The following is a 22,891-nucleotide window of genomic DNA, read 5'->3' on the forward strand; positions in this document are numbered from 1 at the left end:
CTGCTCCTGTGATTGACCCGGATTGCCCTGACTACTCTGCCTGCTCCTGTGATTGACCCGGATTGCCCTGACCATTCTACGGACTGACTTACCCTTCTGACCCTGCGTGTGACCCGACTACTCTTTGCCCGCCGATTCTGTACCCCGCTTACCCCCACGGGACCACGATCCGTTACTACCCTGCTGGGGCCGCCATCCTCTTCACATCTGGCTCTCCCGATACCTGCATACGTCCCCGGAGGTCTCCTCAGCCACTGGTGGGCCTGCTCGGAGGTCGTGACCTGGCCCGGGACTGTTTCAAGTCCATCCCCACCATCAGGGGCCCTGGTGAAAGCACAGCCCGGGCTTAGACCCCACGCTCTGAGTAGGTCTGTCAGTTGGCAGCCTGAGGCACCACCTGGCGGATCATAACAGCCAGCTCAATATTGAACCCTACGGACTAAGACTGGGATGCCATTAAAGTTCATGATGTGCGTGCAAAGGCAGGCGTCCCAATACTTTTGGCAATATAGTGTGTGTGTGTATATATATATATATATTATTATTATTATTATTATACAGTATTTATATAGCGCCAAAGGTTTTGCTCAGTGCTGTACAGTAGCAAGGGGGACAGAACATGAGACAAGACAGTAACAATACAATACACGAGGGGTTCGAGGGCCCTGCTCTTTCGAGCTTACAGTCTAGGAGGGAGGGGAAGGTGGCACAAGAGGAGATGGCTGTGGGGGATGGAGTGGCGGGAGGTGTGGAGGAGGTTAGTTGTTATAAAAACTCACCAGGCACTTTATTAGGTACACCTGTTCAATTGCTTGGTAGCTTAAATGACTAATCAGTCAATCACATGGCAGCAACTCAGTGCATTTAGGCATCTAGACATGGTGAAGACGACTTTCTGAAATTCAAACCGAGCATCAGAATGGGGAAGAAAGGGGATTTAGGTGATTTTGAACATGGCATGGTTGTTGGTGCCAGATGGGCTGCTCTGAGCATTTCAAAAACTGATCTACTGGGATTTTCATGCACAACCATCTCTAGGGTTTACAGAGAGCACTCCCATGACTCGTTTTCAGTGGCTAAAGTCCCCTGTCAGCTGACGTCATTTAGCCTGTCCAGGCTGGGGAAAGATCCCGACTTTAATGTCAGAATCCACCTAGATATCTGGACCAGCACCTGGCTCAGCCTCTAAGTGATCCGCAGTCACCAGCTCTCTGCTCACGGAGCAGAGCAGTCAGCGGTGTCTGATCACTCAGTTCTCAGTCTTCGAGCCAAACTGATGCTGCATCCACCTAGGTGAGTATGATTTCTAAAAAAAAACCAAAAAAACCTTAAACATGTCTTTTAATACTAACATGCTGTAGCATCACTCTGCCCATTTTGTACATCTTCACTCTCCTGCACAACCACAGGGTAAGGGAGACTGTTTTCAACAAAAGGACAGTTGTGATCTGCTGAGTCCAATGAGTTTTGATAATGACAGTCACTTGGCTGAAAACAGAGTGCTATCCTCATGTGTGTAGAACTTTGTGAATGGAGCCTTGTTAACCACTTGATCTCCAGAAGGTTTTACTCTCTTCATGACCAGGGCATTTTTGCTACACTGCGCTACTTTAACTGGTAATTGCGCTGTCATGCCACACTGTACCCAAATGAAATGTACATAATGTTTCTTCGCACAAACAGAGCTCTCTTTTGGTGGCATTTGTCTGTCGCTGGGTTTTCATTTTTTATTATGTAAATGATAAAAGACTGAAAAATCTGGAAAAAAACCCCAGAAACAATATTTTCTACTTTCTGTTATAAAATATATCCAATAAAATCAAATTTCTTTACAAATTTAGGCCAAAATGTATTCTGCTACAACTTTGGTAAAAAAAATTCCAATAAGTGTATATTGATTGGTTTGTGTGGAAATTATAGCGTCTCCAAATATGGGATATTTACTGGAATTACCACAGTTATAGATATTGTACTTGTAATCAGCGACTTATGGTGTGACTGTGATAGTGTGGTAGGCAATCTGGTGCTAAATGACACTGGTTTGGAGGGACACTAATACAATGATCAGTAATAATACTGTACTGACACTAGTGGGTGATAGCGATGATCAGAAGGCCAATCAAGGAGTTAACTGTGTGCCTATCAAGTGTATCTGTGCTGCTTTTACTCATAGGATCTGGCTGTATTTTCTCCCTGAACTCAGAGTTTACGTCAGGGAAAAGAAACAGCCGGATCGCTGTTCTGTGTGTTTGTAAACACAGAACTCTGTGCTGTGATTGGCCACAGTTGAAAATCATTGGCTGCACCGTGCTGACAAACTCATGTTGTGTCCAATGACAGCACAGTTGAGCAGGGGGCACGCATACAGGCGCCTGAAAACCAGGAGTTTCCCTACAAGGTACGGGTACATCGTGGTGCCTGGCTGTAGTAAATGTGCTGGTAGTGGGCAGCAAGAGATTGAAGCAGAGCTCCAGCCCCCCCTTTAGTCTTGGATGGTTGTATAGGTTCCTCTCCGGTACTGAAATTGCTTACTCAGATCTCACTGCATGCTGAGCTGCACCGTGTGTGCTTTAGCAAGTCAGATAGAGCCTGCATCATTGAACAACTTCCCTTAGCGATGACATCATTCCCCGTCTTCTTCCCTTAGTTATGGCATCATTCTCCGTCTTCCCTTAGCGATGACATCATTCCCCCTTAAAGTTGGATTTGTGTGAATTCAGCCCACAGTGGAGTCCTGGATCCAGTTACATCCAGCACCCTATTGGCCTCGCCAACCAGCCATGATCTGCCCACGTTGCCTAGAAGAGTACAGAGACCCAGTGATGACATCAATCAGTATAAAATATGTAGTGTAAGAAGAAAGGCTTTATTTTAAAAAATGTATTAACGTGAGGGCAGAACAGTCATGGAAGGCAAAACAAACCCAGATTAAAGTTGGATCTGTGTGAATTGAGCCCACAGTGGAGTCCTGGATCCAGGCTGGAGGCAGGGCAGACCTGAGTCACATGACCTCCCCTCCTGGAATTTCGGGAGCCGAGGTGTGATACATTGCACATGGGGGGGAGGGCGTGGACAGGTGTCCCCTCTATCCCTCCTTCCATACCGCACCTCTCCTGATACCACATACTAAGTCCCCCCCCCACAATGGCTGTACACTTTCACTACAACCTCGCGACCATTTTACGACAACGTCGGTACGTCACACAAAACGTTTTACGTCAGTCACCACATGCGCTCTTGTGTACGGAAAAGGCTGAGCGAATCACAGGGAAGACAGGACGTCCTCTGCGTGGAGCGGCTGGAATTTCGGCGCATGCGCGGTGCGGTGACCTCGGTAGACCGGCCAGAACATGGACTCGTTGACTGAAAGCGCCGGCGCCGGGTGAGTGGGTGAAGGTGGGTGAGGGGCGGGGTCAGTGCTCGTCTCTGGGGCCCAGTGTGTGGAGGACGTAGTCGAGGCTGTACCATTAATACATGGCTGACAGTACAAGAGACTGTCCATTGTGGCCGTGTGTGTATTGCTGTGAGCGCTGCACATCTGCTGCGACTGAGAGCTACAAATACACCATCACTAGCAGAGCACTCCTCATCCACTGTGTTCTCCGCTACACACCGACCAATGTGTCTGCACAGCATAGGGGGAGGGGAGAGGTGTGCTTCTCTGTGTCACTTCATCATTCCCCTGTCTTCTTCAGTTAGTGATGACATCATTCCCCTGTCTTCTTCCCTTAGTGATGACATCATTCCCCTGTCTTCTTCCCTTAGTGATGACATCATTCCCCTGTCTTCTTCCCTTAGTGATGACATCATTCCCCTGTCTTCTTCCCTTAGTGATGACATCATTCCCCTGTCTTCCCTTTAATTATGACATTCTCCTGTCTTCTTCCCTTAATGATGACATCATTCTCCTGTCTTCTTCCCTTAGTGATGACATCATTCTCCTGTCTTCTTCCCTTAGTGATGACATCATTCTCCTGTCTTCTTCCCTTAGTGATGACATCATTCTCCTGTCTTCTTCCCTTAGTGATGACATCATTCTCCTGTCTTCTTCCCTTAGTGATGACATCATTCTCCTGTCTTCTTCCCTTAGTGATGACTTCATTCTCCTGTCTTCTTCCCTTAATGATGACATAATTCTCCTGTCTTCTTCCCTTACTGATGACATAATTCTCCTGTCTTCTCTTAGTGATGTCATCATTCTCTTGTCTTCTTCCCTTAGGGATGACATCATTCCCCCTGTCTTCTTCCCTTAGCGGTGACATCGTTCTCCTGTCTCCTTCCCTTAGCGATGACATCGTTCTCCTGTCTCCTTCCCTTAGCGATGACATTGTTCTCTTGTCTTCTTCCCTTAGCGATGACATCATTCCCCCTGTCTTCTTCCCTTAGTGATGACATCATTCCCCCTGTCTTCTTCCCTTAGCGATGACATCATTCCCCCTGTCTTCTTCCCTTAGCGGTGACATCATTCCCGTCTTCTTCCCTGAGCAATGACGTCCTTCCTCCCCTCTCTTATTTCCTTGTTTATCCCTGTCTTCCTCCCTTAGCCTGGGTTCACACTGATGCGGTGCGGAATTTGCACCGGTTTCTGTGCGAATTCCGCACTGCATCACAATCGCACCCTGTTCATGCGATGTTATGTTAACAACACCCTGAAATCGGTTCGCAAAACACAGTGCGACATGCAGATTTGGATCGCATAGATGTGAATATCCATGTGATCCGATTCTAGTGCGGACCAAAAAAGGGTCCTGCACCTTTTTGGTGTGGATGCAGTGCGATTTGAGCCATACAAAATGTATGGCTCAAATCGCACCACACAGAATTTGCATGTGATTTGCATAGGAATGCGGTGCAGGTCCTGTGCGAATCACATGCCATATGCCACACCACAGAAGTGTGAACCCAGGCTCATCTTGCACACTTGCTTTGCAGGACCAGTTCCTCTCTGTATTGTTCTCACATTCTTCTTGTAACTGTAAACTGATCCTTTGTTTTTAAACAAGAGAACTACCTGCTGGTTGGAACAATGACCATTCTGAAAACCATAGGAAGCCTGCAGCGTGTTTTGTATAGCAGTTCATGAGATTCTGGTTTTATTTAAATTAGAAACCTCAATTCTGGTTGGTTGTTGTTTGTCAGCTCCAATATTTCTCCAGCAGGGCTGTGTGTGTCCTACAGATTGCTGCATGTGTACTACAAATCCCTTCATCTCCTCTCTTTGTGTAATTTGTAGTAGTGACCCATTTCAGCAGTCGGCTTCTATCAGAGAAGAATGCTGACGAGAAACATGTTATTCAATTGTAACTTTCACATTAGGTAACTTTGTTTTTTATGTTTAATGTTGCATTTAAAGATAACTATTTTTATGAAACATGGACTTATTTATATATACAGAAGTAACAAGCAGCCTTTCTTTGATTTGACAGCTGTCATCACCGGCCCAATCCAGGGGAAACCTTACATTGTTTACATGTAGTCTGTCTGAGAACAAGGGAGGTTTAGGCCCCATTCACACCCCTAGCTGAGCATTATGCTCAGTATAACATGCAGACTAGTGCATTCTGTGTGGTGGTGGTGGTGTGATGCATTGTTACAAGGCATTGCATTGTTTACTTTTTCCTAATGTTACAAAATGACATTTCATTAAACCCCATGTAATGCACAGCACATGAAAATGCATTGATACGAAATGAATCAATTGGATGTAAATTGCCTTGTCTATATGTTGGGACTGCATGGACAGTACTGCCCCACCTCCGAAAGAGGCTGGTGAACAAACCCTTGTGCCTTATGCAGGCTATAGACGAGTCATTTATCGACCGAATTTTCGTCCGAATGAAAAATCGGCCAATATTCACACTGTTAGTGGGGCAATGTTGTCAGCCGATTTTTGCGGTTCTTCTCGTTTCTTTTTACCGGTCATGCTGGAAAATCTATGAAAAACGACCGTTTTTCATAAGCATTGGTGCCAGCAATGATCGATTTTTCGTTTACCGGCCAACAATTCGGCCGATAAACGTCCCGTTTATGGCCTGCATTACGTACCAGTTTGATTAGTGGTTTCGCAGATATATATAATCCTGCAATTCAACAAAGTGCCAGAAAAAGGTGTAAGATTAGCTGTAGTGTACAGAGCACACATCCCTAGAACAGAGAAGCATCAGAGATTCACATGTACAGTCAGGTCCATAAATATTGGGACATCGACACAATTCTAACATTTTTGGCTCTATACACCACCACAATGGATTTGAAATGAAACTAACAAGATGTGCTTTAACTGCAGACTGTCAGCTTTAATTTGAGGGTATTTACATCCAAATCAGGGGAACGGTGTAGGAATTACAAAAGTTTGCATATGTGCCTCCCACTTGTTATGGAAGTGTTTCTCTGCAGCAAGGATTGGAGCACTTGTCAGGATAGAAGGAAAAATGGATGGGGCAAAATACCTTCAAATTCTTGAGGAAACTCTGCTGCTCTCTGCCAAATAGTTGTCAATGGGAAGAAGGTTTACCTTCCAACATGACAATGACCCAAAGCTCACAGCAAAAATGACCACACAGTGGTTGAAGGAGCAAAAGGTGAATGTCCTTCCATGGCCTAAACTTAAACCTCATTGAAAATCTGTGGAATGACTTGAAGACTGCTGTCCACAAATGATCATTATCAAATTTAACTGAACTTGAGCAGTTCTTCAAAGAAGAGCGGACAAATATTGCAAAGTCTAGATGTGCAAAGTCAGTAGAGACATATCCCAACAGACTAAAGGCTGGAATGAAACAAAAGGTGGTTTGAGAAAATACCGACACAAGGGGGTGATCCTTTCTCCGACTCAGTGATTCAGTTTTTGTATAAAACAAAAACTGTCTTCATTTCAGGCTGCAAAGCAACAAAATGTGATTATTCTAAAGGGGGTGATTCTTTTCTATATCCACTGTGTATAGTAAAGCTGTAAAATCATTTGGTAATTGAGTAGTTGTGGCCCATCTCTTGCATCCATACCCTCTGAGCTACAGACCTGGCTGAAAGAAGCATGCAGTGACTGAAGTTAGACACGCTGATCTGCATTCTTGTTTTGTGCTATTGATGTAATAATATTGATGCCAAAGCAGGGGCGGACTGACAACTCATGGGGCCCCTGGGCAATAAGGGATCATGGGGCCCCTGTGTCCTTGCCCACACTCAAAGCACACCCAAAAAAAGCCTATAAAAGGTACCAGGGGCATTTCATGGGGCCCCCTACTGACCCTGGGCCCTCGGGCAATGCCGAGTGCTCAAATGGTCAGTCCGCCCCTGTGCCAAAGGATGAGCAGGACAACTAAGCAGCCAGCAGTGGCAACCTACATATTACCTTCAGACAGATTTAAAAACAAAAAAAAACAAAAAACCTTGACTCCTTTTCTGATATCTCCTCTAACCAGAAGGTGATCTCTCAATTCATAATATGAACACAAACGTGCAGGTGACCCATTAATGTTTATGCCTGAAGCTCTACCTAAAGGTTGGGTCCTGCTGCAGGTCCGGAGGTCTTCTGACATCTTTGTCCAGTGTGGGATTAAAAAAAAAACAGTTATACTCACCTAGGTGGATGCAGCATTGGTCTGATGCTTCATCCGTCCCCTGCAGCCTCTAAGACCGAGCGATCAAAGACCACTGATAGCTCAGTTCTCTGTCTTCACTGAGCAGTCACCACCTTTCTGCTCTACCCCTCCTGCACTCACTGGAACACTGGGCTGTGGAGGGAGCAGCTAGCTCAGGCTGCAGTGCCTTGCTGAGAGGCTGAGCCAGCCATAGTCAGGCACCTGGGTGGATCCCGACATTAATGTTGGGATCCCTACAGAGCTTGTACTGCTGAATATGGGTCACAGGAGTGCAGAACTAAGTTTACTCTTGTGACCCAGAGGAGAAGAATGCCCAAGAGAGCTTTGGTCCTACTTCTCCTTGTAGAAACAGGCTGAAAAGAAAAGCTAATGTGTGAACTGGGGTTTACCATTTCTTCTATTACTTGCCTCTGTCATCTTGAAAAGGCTGTTTTTGTTTTCTTTTTAAAATTATTTAGGCTGATTTCAGATGGGCGATTCTGTCACTAGAAATATTGTCATCTGCAAGGTTGCTAATGAGGCTGCCTGTCTGTCCCTGTGGAATTGCTCCCTCTGTAGCTAGGGCTCTGTCACCTGCCCAGACACTGTTGAATGTTGATCGTTAACAATAGGAGTGACGTATTACTGACGTCACTAGAGAGGGAGAGATTCCATAGGGACAGACAAGCATCCTCTTAGCCATCCTGCCACTAGCCTCTGTGACCCTGTTGCTGGCATTTTTTCACTGGTGGCTGAAAATATGGAAGCAGCCATTGATGATCCCTGAAAAGGATCAGCTATATTGTCCCCCTGGTGCTGATACTTTGAGTCACCGACTTGGAACAAGTTTGCAGATCAGAAGACTCAGTAAGTTATGTCTGCATCTTGTTCTGGTTTAGTGACTCCAAGTATTTGTCATAAGGTCAGCATGACGGGTCAGCCAAGAATATAACCTACGAAATCTCTGTGTCTCAGTGGAAAGGTTTCCTTTGAGTTATTATCGTGTACATTATTTCAGAGATTTACGTGCACTGAGCTGAGTCTCTACTTCTCATCTAGTAGATACTTTATTGATTTATTTATTTTTACATTTGTAATAAAACAGTTTTGTGATGTTGCTACCAGGACTGCTTTTCTCAGGGGCAGTAGAGTGTGTTGCCCGTCTAATGAGTCTTTATGGAATAGAAAACACTCCAGACCAGGGGCGGACTGACCATTTGGGCATTCGGGCACTGCTCGATGTTAGTAGGTGGCCCCATGAGATGCCCCTGGTACCTTTCATTGGCTTTTTCATAGGCTTTTTTGGGTGTGGGCGAGGACACAGGGGCCCCATGATCCCCCATTGCCCAGGGGCCCCATGAGTTGTCAGTCTGCCCCTGCTCCAGACAAACAATAACAATCAACCGTTTCCCCTACATGTAAATTTGCAGAGCAGCCAAATGAATGTTAACTTGTGAAACTCTTAGGCCCCATGTACATGGGATATTTCTGAATGATGGAAACTGACTGCTGGAAAACGTAGGTTAAAAAATATCTGTTTAGCTGCATTTGCATAACACGTTTATGCACGTTTGCATTTAGAAGCGTTACTTTAAAGATAAGCACAGGAGAACCTCCCAAATGCCCAGAATGCACTGAAAAGTGGTAAATTATTAACTGTTTCAGAGAAATACAGAGAGTAGAAGCAAAGACAGCAGGAAGTGTTGAGATTAGCTTAGGCGTGAGTTGCTCATTAACATTTCTTTTGTTTCGAAGGGTGGGACAGGTGTCTGCTGGAGTGAGTCATTCATGAGGAATGACTCCCTCCACCAGAGGGGGTCTTCAAGAGGAATTTGAGGTGTGAATGGTCATTACCATATCTTTTGTTTCCAAGGGTGGAGAGGTATGAGGTGTGAATTGGTCATTACAATGTGTGACAAGCTTGGTGGGAACATCCTGTGTTCAGTGTTTTGTCCATTTGAGTACCTTGAAAACACTTTGCATGCATTTTTCATGAAGAAAAAAGGCTCTGGACAGCATCGGGAACTGGAAGAGTTAAAAAAAAACTTCAAACGCTTATAAACACGATTTGCCGCGTTTACAAGCGTTTTGCCTTTGAAATGTTGATAAAATCGAACGCAAGTTTTCTGCGTTCAAAAAAAGACTGTAAACTCAAATGCCTGTAAACGACTGTAAATGAAGATGTGTACATAGACACATAGGAAAACGGTGATTTCAGGGGCTGCTGAAAACAACACTGACCAGCTCTAAATGTGAGTTTGCAAGCTGCAGTGTACATGAGCCCTAATTGGTTGTTTCACTTGAGCTGGAGCTCCTTTTGGAAGAAGTCAGCCTTTCCCTGAGCATTCATCTGCTGTTTGTGTATAAGCAGAAATCTCTCTGCAGTGGTCTCTCTGCCACACTCCAACGCACCCCCTGTCAAGTCAGATCAATAGCTCAGTAATCAGCAAACCTCTTTATCGCTTGTGATTAGAGATCTTTAGATATGTCCTGGCAGGGACACACTGATAGCAGCGGCCCTCACTGCTGCTCAATGATATACAAAGAACAAAGGGACATCTGCTGCTCATAGAGGAAAAGGTATTTAATCAGTATTGGAAGACTGGGTAAGTTGAGATATATCCTATCACAAGAGGTAGCAAAGCAAAATCAATAACATAATAAATAATTTAATTTATTACAATTGATTGCACCCAATGTGATGCGGCTCCAAAACCGCTACTTGAATGCCTTCTGTGTACTGCTGTAGTTTGTATAATATCTAACACTTCTGGTACTATATAACTATATACTGTAGAACAATTTCTGCCCTTTGTGCAGGTTTGCCTTTTTGATATTGATGGTTTATTGCTTTTGGCATCAGCTTAAAAGTTTATAAGGTTCTGTTTGTTTCCTGCAGGCTACAGTCCTAGAATTCTAATACTGTCCCCAACAATGGCTCAGTTTGGAGGACAGAAGACGCCCCCTCCATGGGCCACCCAATTTACAGCGACTGCTGTGTCACAGCCAGGTAAAGGAATGCTCTGTTTCTGGGTCTTCCCCATATGTTCATATTCAAACATGGCTAGAAGTTATTTTTTGAACACTTCAAGAGTGTGATTTACCTGCTTTCGGCATATGTCAGGAAGTAGAACATTTCTGCAAAACATCTGTTGATATTCTTGGTGATCAAGAGTTAATAAATTTGGTTTATGACGTTTTGTGGTTAAAGTTTGAAATGTGTCTCAAAGTTGAAACTGGACTTTAAAGTTTAGTTGGGAATACTCGTATTATTAACGTGAAAGTAGAACTAAAGGCAAAACTTTTTTTTTTTCATTTTGAATAGGTTAGGAAGATTTCCCTTTACTTCCTGTCCCATAGCCAAAACAGGAAGTGAGAGGCAATCCCTCCAATGTGAGGGAATTCCTGGCTATCACCAGAGCTAATGACCCCTTTGGAAGATTTCCCCTTTATTACTGTTCTTGAAACAACCCAGAAATTGAATTGGGGTTTTCTTTCACTTCATCAAGTGATAGTAGCAAATATGACCAATAGAGAGGATTAATCTCCTCAGGTGGGGGCACAGAGAGCAATAATGACCTAACTGGCATTCTAAGCTCTCTCCTCTCTGTCTAAAACTAAGAGAAAAGGTAGTTATTTGGGCAGCACGGCAGCTAAGTGGTTAGCACTTCTGCCCAGCAGCACTAGGGTTGTTGGCTTGAATCTCAACTGTGACACTACATGTACAGAGTTTGCATGGTTTTCCCTGTGCTTTGGGTTTCCTCTGGACAGTCCCCTGGTTAGGTTAATGGTCTCCTGATTAAATCGCCCTAGTTTGTGTATGTATGAATATGAGGTTAGGGGCCTTAAGCTCTTTGAGGGCAGGGACTGATGGGAATGTACAATATATATGTAAAGAGCTGTGTCAATAGTACCTGTAATAAAATACATAAATACTTGAAGGCTATATTATTCATAAAGCAGTACTGCTATTTTCCAAAACTGATGTGATTTTTTTTTTTATAACCAGTATGGAAGCAATAAATGCCATATTTTGATTTGCTTCAGTCTCTCTCAATCAGCATGGACTATTTCCAATCCTTATGCTGCTAGTATTAGTAATTGGATAGGAAAGTATATTATATTTACTTATTTTAAACTTTTTTTTTTTTTTTTAACATTTCTTCAGTTACTTCCTGGTTTCCATGTCTAGGCAAATGCTGTCATATATCCCAGCAGTCGTCAGGAGGGGAGGGAGGATTCTCAGCTCAGCCAATGCCTGGGCTAAGGCAGATGGATTCCAGGAAGTAAATGCTACATGAATCATCTGCCCTTTATCAAGATGACAAATGCCAGGGGGTGTTTTTCAAAATGATTTCTTAGCAAAGTAAAACATGGAGACATGAATGGATGAGTGAGTTTGCTTTGAATATTCACAATGAATTAAATAGCATTTTTGGTTTGTGGTCCTCAGATGCAGCTCAGTTCCACTTTAATGCAAGGTTGCCATCTCCAGTTGTGCAGTACTTGCTTAAGCATAGTGGACAGGATTAATATGGGGGGGGGGGTTGATTGTGATTAATGGCTACTCATCCCTACTCCTGTATAGACAATCATTGATGTAAATACTGCATTGTCTCAGTTTTTGCCTTTATAAAGGCCATTAGTATGGAGTTTTCATGGCCCAAAATGTACTTGAAACACTAAAGACTCATTCAAAGTGACAAGGCAACACAATGTAGGTGAATACACACATAGATGTGAGTTGTTCTTAATGTACAAATACTACTCCATGCTAGCTCCTTCATTTGGTAATAAGAAGTATACTTCAGCTTCGGGCAGGCATTGGATTCATTCCTGTGGTTAGCAGGGCATATTTGAGACCAGTGTAATACGTGTCTATTCATATCATATAGTGTGCTGCGAAGGCATTTTTTTAAAGTGATGAGTGGTAAGAGGGAACAGGTTTTTCCTAAGTAATCTTCCCATAGCTGGTATCAAAGATGACAAAAACCATTCCTTCCTGACTTGGAGATCATGTTTATTAACTGAACAGGCATTGATGTCACTGTTGCTATGAGTTGTGTCCTTTTGGCGAAGAATCTTTAGCCGTATGTGATTTACCCTGGTTATTTTTATCAGTCCTCCTTATGGTAACTATTTGGCACTATGAAAGAAATAGAACATCTGTGAGTGTTAACAGACTTCTAGATGGTTTAAATGCAAGCTGAAAGACATAATGTACTGGACCCCTTTCAGGATGTATTACAGGAGATCTAAAGTCAAACTATAAAAAAACTTTCCTATAATAATGTTAAAATGCTAGGTGTAAAAATAATCCCTTACACCAGACAGTGATAGGTTCTCAAGCTATGTTTCAATGTTAGTTTGTTGACAGAAATGCTTCTTTTGGCCTTGTTAACGCTAGCAAACGTAAGCGAACATCAGTGTAAGGGTCGTGTTTGCCTGCGTAGGATTCACAGGTGTTCCATTCATGTCAGTTGGGACACAGTAGCTGCATGGACAAAGTCGCTGCTCCCAATTTGACATCCACGCGGGTGTGGAAGCATTTTTCTTAACCACTTCCAGACCGGACACTTTTACCCCCTTCCTGACCAGGGCAATTTTCAGCTTTAAGCGCTATCACACTTTGAATGACAATTGCGTGGTCATGCAACACTGTACCCAAATGAATTTTTTACCATTTTTTTGAGACAGATAAAGCTTTATTTTGGTGGTATTTATTCACCGCTGGGATTTTTATTTTTTTTGATATGTAAATGAAAAGTTCAAAAATTTTGAAAAAAGTGTTTTTTTTATAAAATTTTGCAAATAAATAATAAATCATGGGCAAAATTTATTCTGTTATCTCTTTAGTAAAAAAAAAAATCCAAATTCGTTTATAACCAAAAATTATAATTTTTAAACTTTTTTTTTTACATTTTTATTTTATTTTTTTATATTATTTTTTTATTTTTATTTTTTTACATACTGTCACCCTAGCAGTACAGTGTCACCATGGTGACACTGTACTACTTGTGGGGGGTGATGAAGATTTTTTTTTTTTTTTTTACACTGATTGCTTTTACACCCATATAGGATGTAAAAGCAATCATTTCTCCTTCTCTCTGTCTGCATTCTTGCACTCATTGAGAAGTACTGAGTGAGCTGTGATTGGTCACAGCTTGTCACATGGTACAAGGCTGTTGTGAATAGCCTTGTACCATGTGACCTCTGTGATCATTCACAGATTTCACACGTAGTAAGCAATGATGTCACAAGTGACATCTTGGTTACTACTTTGCATGTGATCACTGATTGGCCAATCAGTGATCACATGATCGGGACCTCGCACAGAGGTCCTGTCCGACGATCGGTGTTTCACTGTTTCCGGAGGACACAGTGGGCACCGGATCGCGGTGCTGCCCGCTACCAGGGAGCGCGCACAACCTGACCCTGCACTGCCACCGTCAGGCCGTTTATATGCAACGGCCGGTCGGGAAGTGGTTAATACAGACGGTGTAAGTCCAGGGACATTCAACCTCATGCATGGATGCCAAATTGGGAGCAGCAGCTGTGTCCATGCAAACACTGCGTTCAAACTGTGATGGATGGAATCACCTGCATGTGGATGCACAGAATACCTGTGCATCCCCTATGGGTAAACATGGCTCTCCCATGGGTGTACGCTTAAGTATGCCCATGTGAACGAGGCCTTCATGTGACTTTTTATCATTGACTCCTTGGAATTCTGTACATTTGATATGTCATTAATAAGCAGAGTTTTAAAAAAAAATCCATTCCAAGAAATGTCTCTTCATGATGTGTTTACTCCCAAACTTCCGCTTGTCTCCTATTCCTGTTTCCTGTTATCTCTCCATGCTGAAGCGTTGCTTTCCTGCCACTTCACATGATGTACACATTCCTTCTAAAGGACTACATATCCCACTTTACATTGCGTCCAGCAAGCTGATGTCATATAAGGGGCATTTTTTATAATCCTACTGCTTTCGATATGCCATCATCTTTAACACATTTAATTGGCAAAAAAGGGCTGTTCTGGAGGCAGTTCTCTACTGCTGATGTCACCGCTGAGCGTCTGGAGGCATGGGACTTGAAGTTGTATAGATAAGCTTTCTGTAATAGGAGACACGGCTGTGCATATTCAGAGGGAATTAGATATTTGTCCCCCGAATTCCAGAAAGTTGGTCATGCAGGATCATTCTACATGTATGTTTAGCAATTTCCTAAACTTTCTTTAAAAGAAAAAAAAAAAACTAGCCTAGAACACAAGGAAATGAAATGACTCGTTACATAAAGTATTTATTTTATTTTTGTGAAAACAAAGAAACACAGCGCCTCTAAGTGTGTACTGTGAAGGTATTTAATAAAAATATAAGTAGTAACTCACATCTTAGAATTTAAAAACAGGCTCATGGGTGAGAGGGTGAGACGTCTGTAGCCAGAAGTTGTTGTGTGTCTGATCCAGAGAGGAGATCAATGGAGTCCGTCAGCAAGTGGTGCTGTGCATGTGCAACATGGATGGTAAGCCTGGTGGAATCTCCAAGGTATCTGCCAGCAGATGGTGCCGTGCATATGCAGCATGGATGGTGGAGCTTGGCAGAGTCTCCAAGATGTCCGGGATCAGCACATGTGGCGTCTGACGTCATCAAAATGCGACGCGTTTCTGAGCATGTGCAGGACGAGATGAGTCCAGGCGCGCTCTTTCACCAGGCCTGACGTCTCACCAGACAGACGTCTCCCTCTCTCTCACCCATGAGCCTGTTTTTAAATTCTAAGATGTGGGTTACTACTTATCTTTTTATTAAATACCTTCACAGTACACACTTAGAGGCGCTGTGTTTCTTTGTTTTCCCTTCTGCAGAGTCATGCTTCTCTCCTACGCAGCTTGCCCTTAGTGCCTACTGGACTACCTTTACCCCTGCCCATTTAGAACTCATCAAACATGCATGGACTGCCACACCATTCGCCTGTTATCCCTTTTGTATTTTATTTTTGTCCCTAGATACACTTTAATAAACTAAATCAGATTGAGTTCTTTGCATAATGCTATGTAAAGCAACCCTCAGCAGTAAAGACCACTAGAAGCGCAATGGCTATAATGACACTTTTTAACCTGAACTACTGACAATTTCACATACTTTTTATATGTTTACAATAAACTATCCTAGCTACTAACATAATGACCTTGCTGGTTGTATTTGTAGACATTCTCCTTATTCTGCTTATCTTTGTACTGGCTGCAAAATGCAGCAATTATAGAAGACATTTTTGTCCGAACAAATGAAGCTAGGATGTAAAACTGGAAGTCAGCACTGCATAATTAAAGGCTGACGGAGTGCTTGCACAAGGAGCTGACAAGAGAGCAGATGGCTGCCGTTGCCTGACTAATGAAAGCAGTCATGTGTGCTAATTTGGAAGTTGTCAATATGACTCACTGTCAACAAACCCATCTTAATGGGCCCTGTGGCAATCAAAGATTTGAGGATATCCTCTCTTGGACAGTCGTTATGGTTGATGCCATCTGTTATTAAATGTAGACATTTCTTTAAATCCTGCTGTGTAATTTCTTTAATATCTGGTGGTATTTACCTTGTGTTCTCTTTATATGTTGGTGCTCCTATTTACTACCATTACCTTTCTTTTTGTTTTATGGCAGTCTAACAATGATGAGCAATGAATGCATTCTGTTTATAGAAAAATGGTCCTTTTGGAAGGAAAATATGGTTTGATATTTTCCCTGAAGACGATACCACTTTAAATACATGTAACATATAGAGATCCAAATTTATATGCATAATCAATTTTATCATTGATATTCATATATCGATTGGAGCTCCAAAGGTCAGCCAAACAAAAAGGGGTATTTTAGATACCGGTAGTGCATGGCGGCTGACTCAGCTTCTGATTTCTTATATGTCCTGGATACTCACAACCTGAGATCACTCTGCCATAAATCTGTTCGTAATAGCCACAGCAGATGTGAAGACCCAGGAACTCAAGAGCAGAGATCTTGTCAATGGAGTTTCTGAAACATATGGGTGTTATGTGAAATAAACCACCCAGCATCTAGCAAAAATGATGGGAATGACCGTTTAAACTCCAAAATAACAATGCAGTATATTACAGTTTACCAAGATAGTACTGTGCAACCCTGCCTCTCTCCCCCATTACAGAGGGGTGTGCTTCTGTACTTTCCAGTATAGCTGATAACAATGTCATTGATAATTGTTAACAGAGGCAGAGAACACAGGAAGTTATCAAATGACGTTTTTAAAGCAGATATAGCAAATCACTTTCTGGTACAATAGTATTTTATTTAGTAGTTGTGACAAGATACAAGTAAAACAATAAGGTCCCATGCAGGGGAGCTTTGTAGAAACAAAGAGATGACAACAAATAAGTAAATAAACCAGCCCATCACAAATAGTTTCCTCTGGAAGGAGTAAGAACATTCAATGGATGACACATGGAGTGTCAGTATGTATTAGAGGGCTTAGTAAAATTGTGTGTGTGGGGGGGGTGTAAGGTAAGGATGAGGAGGGGGAAGGAGGGAAAGGAGAAGAAGCAGTGAGATATGAAAAAGTAGAGAGAAGCGAAAGACAAGGTCAGAAGGGGAGAGAGAGTGCCTGTAAGGTGGAGCCTCCCCTAAGGGATTGGGATACGCAGACTGGATGAGGGTAGGGTGGGGTGAGCATAAGATCACCACGGATTCCATATTTTGAGGAATTTTGAGTGGGAATCATGAAGTATGCTTGACATTTTCTCATGGACCATGAGGGTGGTCAAGATGTTCCTCACTTCGGCAAAGCTGACAGTGGGCTTCTTCCAAGCCCTGGCCATGGTGCGTTTTTTGCCGCTCTGAAGAGGTATGTGGCCAATTTTGCTGATGGGACAGAAGACCAGGAAGCTGGCAATGGAGAAATGCGTGTCGGGGGTCTCTGCGGAAGGAAGTATGAAACGGGGATGAGAGGAGGCCATAAGCCCACCAAACAAGGGCAGGACCACCATATATGGATCTCATCTCCACATAGGCCAATAGAAAATCACTTTTCAATGGTATATTTAACAGGCTAGAAGGGCCTAGATAAGAAAAGTGCGTTCTTGGGGTTTAAATACACTTTTTAAAGAATACTTATGTTTTGACAGCTGGGGCACAGTGAAAATGATTTCTGCCCTTTATGAGACAGTGTTGCATTTTTAATTGTATACTACAGAGAAATTGGGCAGTAATGGGAACATCAAAAACTGTAAAGCTCTATTTCATAGTTGCCATTGTTTAAAAAAAATTTCCAGAGACACCTTTTTCTTTATTGTACATCACGGGACACAGAAAAGGCCATAAAAATGACTACAGTTAGGTCCATATATATTTGGACACAGGTAAAATTATAGTTTTTTTCAGGTATTTGTCAAAACATATTCAAGCTATATTTATATCATGGATATGGGATGAACGTGCACACTCTCAGGTTTAATTTGAGGGTATGTACATCCAAATCGGAGGAAGGGTTTAGGAATTACAGCTCTTAAGAGTAGCCATCCCCCCTTTTTCAAGGGACCAAAATTAATTGGACAATTGAATTAAAAGCTGTTTCATGGCCAGGTGTGGGCTACGCCTTCATTATTTCTTCAATTAAGCAGGTAAAAGTTCTGGAGTTGATTCTAAGTGTGGTATTTGCATTTGGAATCAATTCCTGTCAACCGTCCTACATCATGCATGTAAAGGAGCTGTCCATGCAAGTGAAACAGGCCATTGTAAGGCTTCAAAAACAAAACAAATCCATCAGAGAGATAGCAGCAACATTAGGAGTGGTCAAATGAACAATTTAGTACATTCTGGGGAAAGAAGAACGAACTGGTGAGCTCAGCAACATGAAAAGGCATGGACGTCCACAGAAGGCAACAGTGGTGGATGATCGCAGGATCCTCTCTATGGTAAAGAAAAACCCATTCACAACATCCAGACAAGTGAAGGATACTCTCCAGGAGGTGGGCATTTCATTGTCAAAGTCTACAATCAAGAGAAAACTTCACGAGAGCAAATACAGAGGGTTCACCACAAGGTGCAAACCATTCATAATCCTGAAGAATAGAAAAGCCAAATTAGACTTTGCCAAAAAATATCTAAAAAAGCCAGATCAGTTCTTGAAAAGCATTCTTTGGACGGTTGAAACTAAGATTAATCGGTACAAGAATGACGGGAAGAAAAAAGTGTGTTGAAGGGTTTGAACAGCTCATGATCCAAATCAAACAACGTCATCTGTAAAACATGATGGAGGCAGTGTGATGGCATGGGCATGCATGGCTTCCATTGCCACTGGGTCATTGGTGTTTATCAATGATTTGACAGAAGACAGAAGCAGCCGGATGATTTCTTCAGTGTTTAGAGATATACTGTCAGTCCAGATTCAGCCATATGCCGCAAAGTTGATTGGATGGCGCTTCACAGTACAGATGGACAATGATCCAAAGCACACTGCAAAAGCAACCCAGGAGCTTTTGAAGGAAAAGAAGTGGAATATTCTGCAATGGCCAAGTCAATCTCCTGATCTCAGCCCAATTAAGCATGCATTTCACTTGCTGAAGGCACAACTAAAGGCAGAAAGACCCACAAACAAAGAACTGAAGGCAGCTGCAGTTAGAGCCTGGCAAAGCATCAGAAAGGAGGAAAGCCAGTCTTTGGTAATGTCCATGGGTTCCAGACTTCAGGCAGTCATTGCCAGTAAAGGATTCTCAACAAAATATTAAAGATGAACATTTTATTCATGATTATATTCATTTATCCAATTATATTTGAGCCCCTGAAAATGGAGGTACTGTGTATAAAAATGGTTGCAGTTCCTAAAATTTGTACTTGATATTTGTTCAACCTCTTGAATTAAAGCTGAAAATCTGCACTTCAAATTCATTTGGATTGTTTTGTTTTGTTTTAATTTATTCTGGTGGCATACAGAGCCAAAAGTATGAAAATTGTGCCTGTGTCCAAATATATATGGACCTAACTGTATGTGGGTTATATGTGATATATAGTATAGGTGACTGGACACTGGACAACCAAACAGGAAGTCCTCCCCTATAAAACCCCTCCTACACAGGAAGTACTCCGTTTTTTTTGCCAGTGTCTGTAAGGTGGATGTTCACTGAATATGTGCCACATATGCTCTGTGAAGCATACTGGGAGGTCTGGAACGATTCTACTGAGAGTCAAGGGCCTCAATCGGATCCACTCGAAAAGCTGTTAGCCACAATGGATGGTACCTGAGCCTTGCTGGATAAGGAGAAGAATCCTCAGGGTTTTGCCTGTAATGCGGTTTTACGGCACTGGACCCTGCATTTTCGGAACCTTGTGCAGTTTGATCTGACCAAGGCTCTTCCGGCAGGGTGCTATACGGGTCCAAGGCAGTGGCCCCCATTTAAAAAGAGCGACAGAGTCCTTTGAAGATGTTTAGGACAAACAGGAAACAAACGTGTAGGTCACGTAAGGCGCTCGGGTCGCCCTGTGGTTGGCTGGCTGAAGTTCCTGTTTGTTTGGGTGGCGAGTCCACAGTGTGACCCTTTCACGTGCAGTGTGAGCAGGGGATGAGTGGGAGGAGTGTCCGCCGCCAGAGGAGTTTTTGATTCACAGCCATCCTAACATCCAGAGAGGGAGCCTCCACTAGATACAGAGGACTGCACCCACCTATCCCATAAAAGGGAACTCTGGATGACCTTGATACCAGTCAATCCACACCTCAGAATCCATCCACCCATAGAGGAAAGGCTTAGGATTCCTACCATCATCCCATTATGACCATTTGATGACATCTAAATTAATTACTAACGTGCATTTACGTGCGCTTTCTGGTGAGTGCGCATTGCTTATACACCTATATGCACATCCACCAGGTCCAGGAAGACACATGATTAATGAGCACCATAGTCACCTGGTGAACTTTTATATGATTTATCAATAATCCGTATTTTATGTTTATATGCTAACTTATAGACATTTTTTTGATCCTAGCGCCGCACATCATTTTATGATATTTTTTGAGGTTTTCTTGGTTACCTTGTGCTTGGCTGCTTTTAATTTAATTTATTCAGTTTCTTTACTTACTTTGTTCCATTGGGTGCACACATCTACCTATTCTTTACATAGGAGTAGAAAAGAAATTGGCTATTGGTACTATTAAGGGTCAGGTTTCAGCCTTGGCTGTTTTCTTCCAAAGACCGATTGCTTCTCACTCTTTAGTTTGTCCTTTTTTTTTTTTTTTTTCACAGGGAGTGATGTGTACTCTTCCTCCTGTCAGACCGCCCCTGTGTCCTTGGAATTTGAACTTGGACTTGGCAGTTTTACAAAAACCACTATTTGAACCTATCAGGGAGATTCCGTTAGTTCTGCTAACTCGAAAGATTCTCTCTTTGGTGGCAATCACCTCTGCGAGAAGAGCATCAGAGTTGGCAGCTCTTCCTGTTGGGAACCATTTTTAGTAAGGTGGTGTTACACAACATAAGCAACCACGGCTTCCAGAAGTAGCAAGATGGCTGCGGCTCCGAACGGCACCTCTCTCGGCTGGGTGATGGTGACAGGAAGTGGAGGGGGTGTGGCTACATGTTGCAGGGCAGACAGGAGTGCCCCTTTATCAAACTATAGGCCATCATGCTTCTTCCGGAAGCCGTTGTTGCTTATGTTCCAGCCTGAAGCCTGACAGCTTTACTTTCACCAAGAACTCTGCTTCAGCCAGCCATGTTCCTGCAGAGCTCTGCAGCCTCACAGTAATCCTTTGGAGGGCTATATGGGTTTATGACAAGCCTTGATCCACTTTTAACTAGTGGGTGCATTTTTATTGCCTTTTTATTCTTTATAATAAATTGCTACACCTAGATGTAGATGCTACACCTAGATGCTACACCTTCTTGTGTTTGTTTTTTATATGTGCATTAAGATCTTGTGACCTAATCTGAGAGGAGCTGCATCCACTTCACCTGGTATTCCCTACCAGTCCCCTGGCCTTCTTATGTGCCCTGTTAAATGATGGTTAAGTTCTAGTCAGCGCAATAATTGGTTCCTTTGAATACTGACCACCGATGCAATGAGAATATTTTCACTAAACTCCCAACATACCAGGAGTATTTACACTAACCATCAGTATAACTGAGATGCACTAACTAGCTCACCTTTGAATCCCAAATGGTAACTTTCCACCCCCCCCCCTTTTTGGTCACCTTTTTGAATCTCTGTACCTCCTCTTCTTTGCTCACCTTTGAACCCAAAATAGTAACCCTCTCTGTATACCTCTGCTCCCCACTCTTTCTCACCTTTGCTGTCCATATAGCAACTCCCTTTCCCTCTGCTCAACTCCAGGGCAGGTCTGCAGCATCCTTAAACTTTTGTACATGGTGACAGGTACATGTGGGTACGATTATTCCCTCTTGGGACGAAAATGTACTATACGCCTCAGCTTCTGTTTCATATGGGGAGATGTACCACAGCCACTTGTCATAAGTGTAAGGCTAGTAAGGGATCCTTTCTACACATGGTATGGGAATGCTCTAACGTTAGGCCCCTGTGGTCAGAAGTCACTGCATTTATATTGGATACATTTGATTTGCCTGATGTGTGTAGTCCTATGGTGTGCCTTTTAGGAGTACTTGAAGATGATACTATGAATAAAGATACCAAACTTTTCCTGAGAATCCTGGATTTTTTTTTAATGTACGAAAGTTGATAGCATTACATTGCATACGTATTGCTATTCTTGACTTGATGGCCTGGATAAAATTGGATCTTCCACTGTATGTATGAAGCAAGGGGTGTCCGGGGAAGTGTGGAAAGATATGGTCCAGGTGGGTGGATTCCACTGCAACAGTGGCTAACAATCCTTAAGTGATAGGTATAGCTCATTATTATTCCTCCCCTTCCCTTTTTTTTTGGACTCCTCTAGTGCGTGGGGTGCTCCGCAAACATTTGGTGTTAGGGGGTGATGTGAATACCAGAACTACTTTTTCTGGCTTTTGGATGGGGGGGGGAGAGGATTTATCCAAGCTATTTTTTTCTCCATTGTTAGGTTTTTTTTTTCTCTCTTTCTCTCTCATTTTTGAGGATATTTTGAAAGGGGAATAGTTTGGTTTGGTAGTTTTTCATGTGTATCCATAGCATAGGGTGACTATTATCACATAAAGCATTTATTCTAAGTAAAAATGTGTGTCTCTATCCGTTTTTTTTTTTTTTTTTTCAGACAATGGTTTGGGTGTAAGCTAGATATGTCATAAAATTGGAATTGTGTGGCATTCTTATTGTATTACTGATTGTTTTGATATGCGTTAAT

At 42.7% G+C, this 22,891-nt stretch overlaps 1 protein-coding gene across 3 annotated transcripts in view; it reads left to right on the forward strand.

Moving 5' to 3' along the window:
- Window positions 1–3,226: 3,226 nt before the first annotated feature.
- The window catches only part of CCAR1 (cell division cycle and apoptosis regulator 1), an 81,848-nt gene continuing 62,183 nt past the window's right edge, over window positions 3,227–22,891 (forward strand). For all 3 annotated transcript variants that reach the window (XM_089687733.1, XM_089687734.1, XM_089687735.1), the window contains exons 1-2: window positions 3,227–3,382; window positions 10,480–10,590. In XM_089687733.1, coding sequence (XP_089543859.1) covers window positions 10,515–10,590 — 76 coding nt within the window. In that variant the 5' untranslated portion in view covers window positions 3,227–3,382; window positions 10,480–10,514. The remainder of the gene's footprint in view (window positions 3,383–10,479; window positions 10,591–22,891) is intronic.

Source organism: Staurois parvus, unplaced genomic scaffold (assembly GCF_062004578.1).
Source record: "Staurois parvus isolate SC_StPar_1 unplaced genomic scaffold, SC_StPar_1.0 ptg000437l, whole genome shotgun sequence".
NCBI classification, from domain to species: Eukaryota; Metazoa; Chordata; class Amphibia; order Anura; family Ranidae; genus Staurois; species Staurois parvus.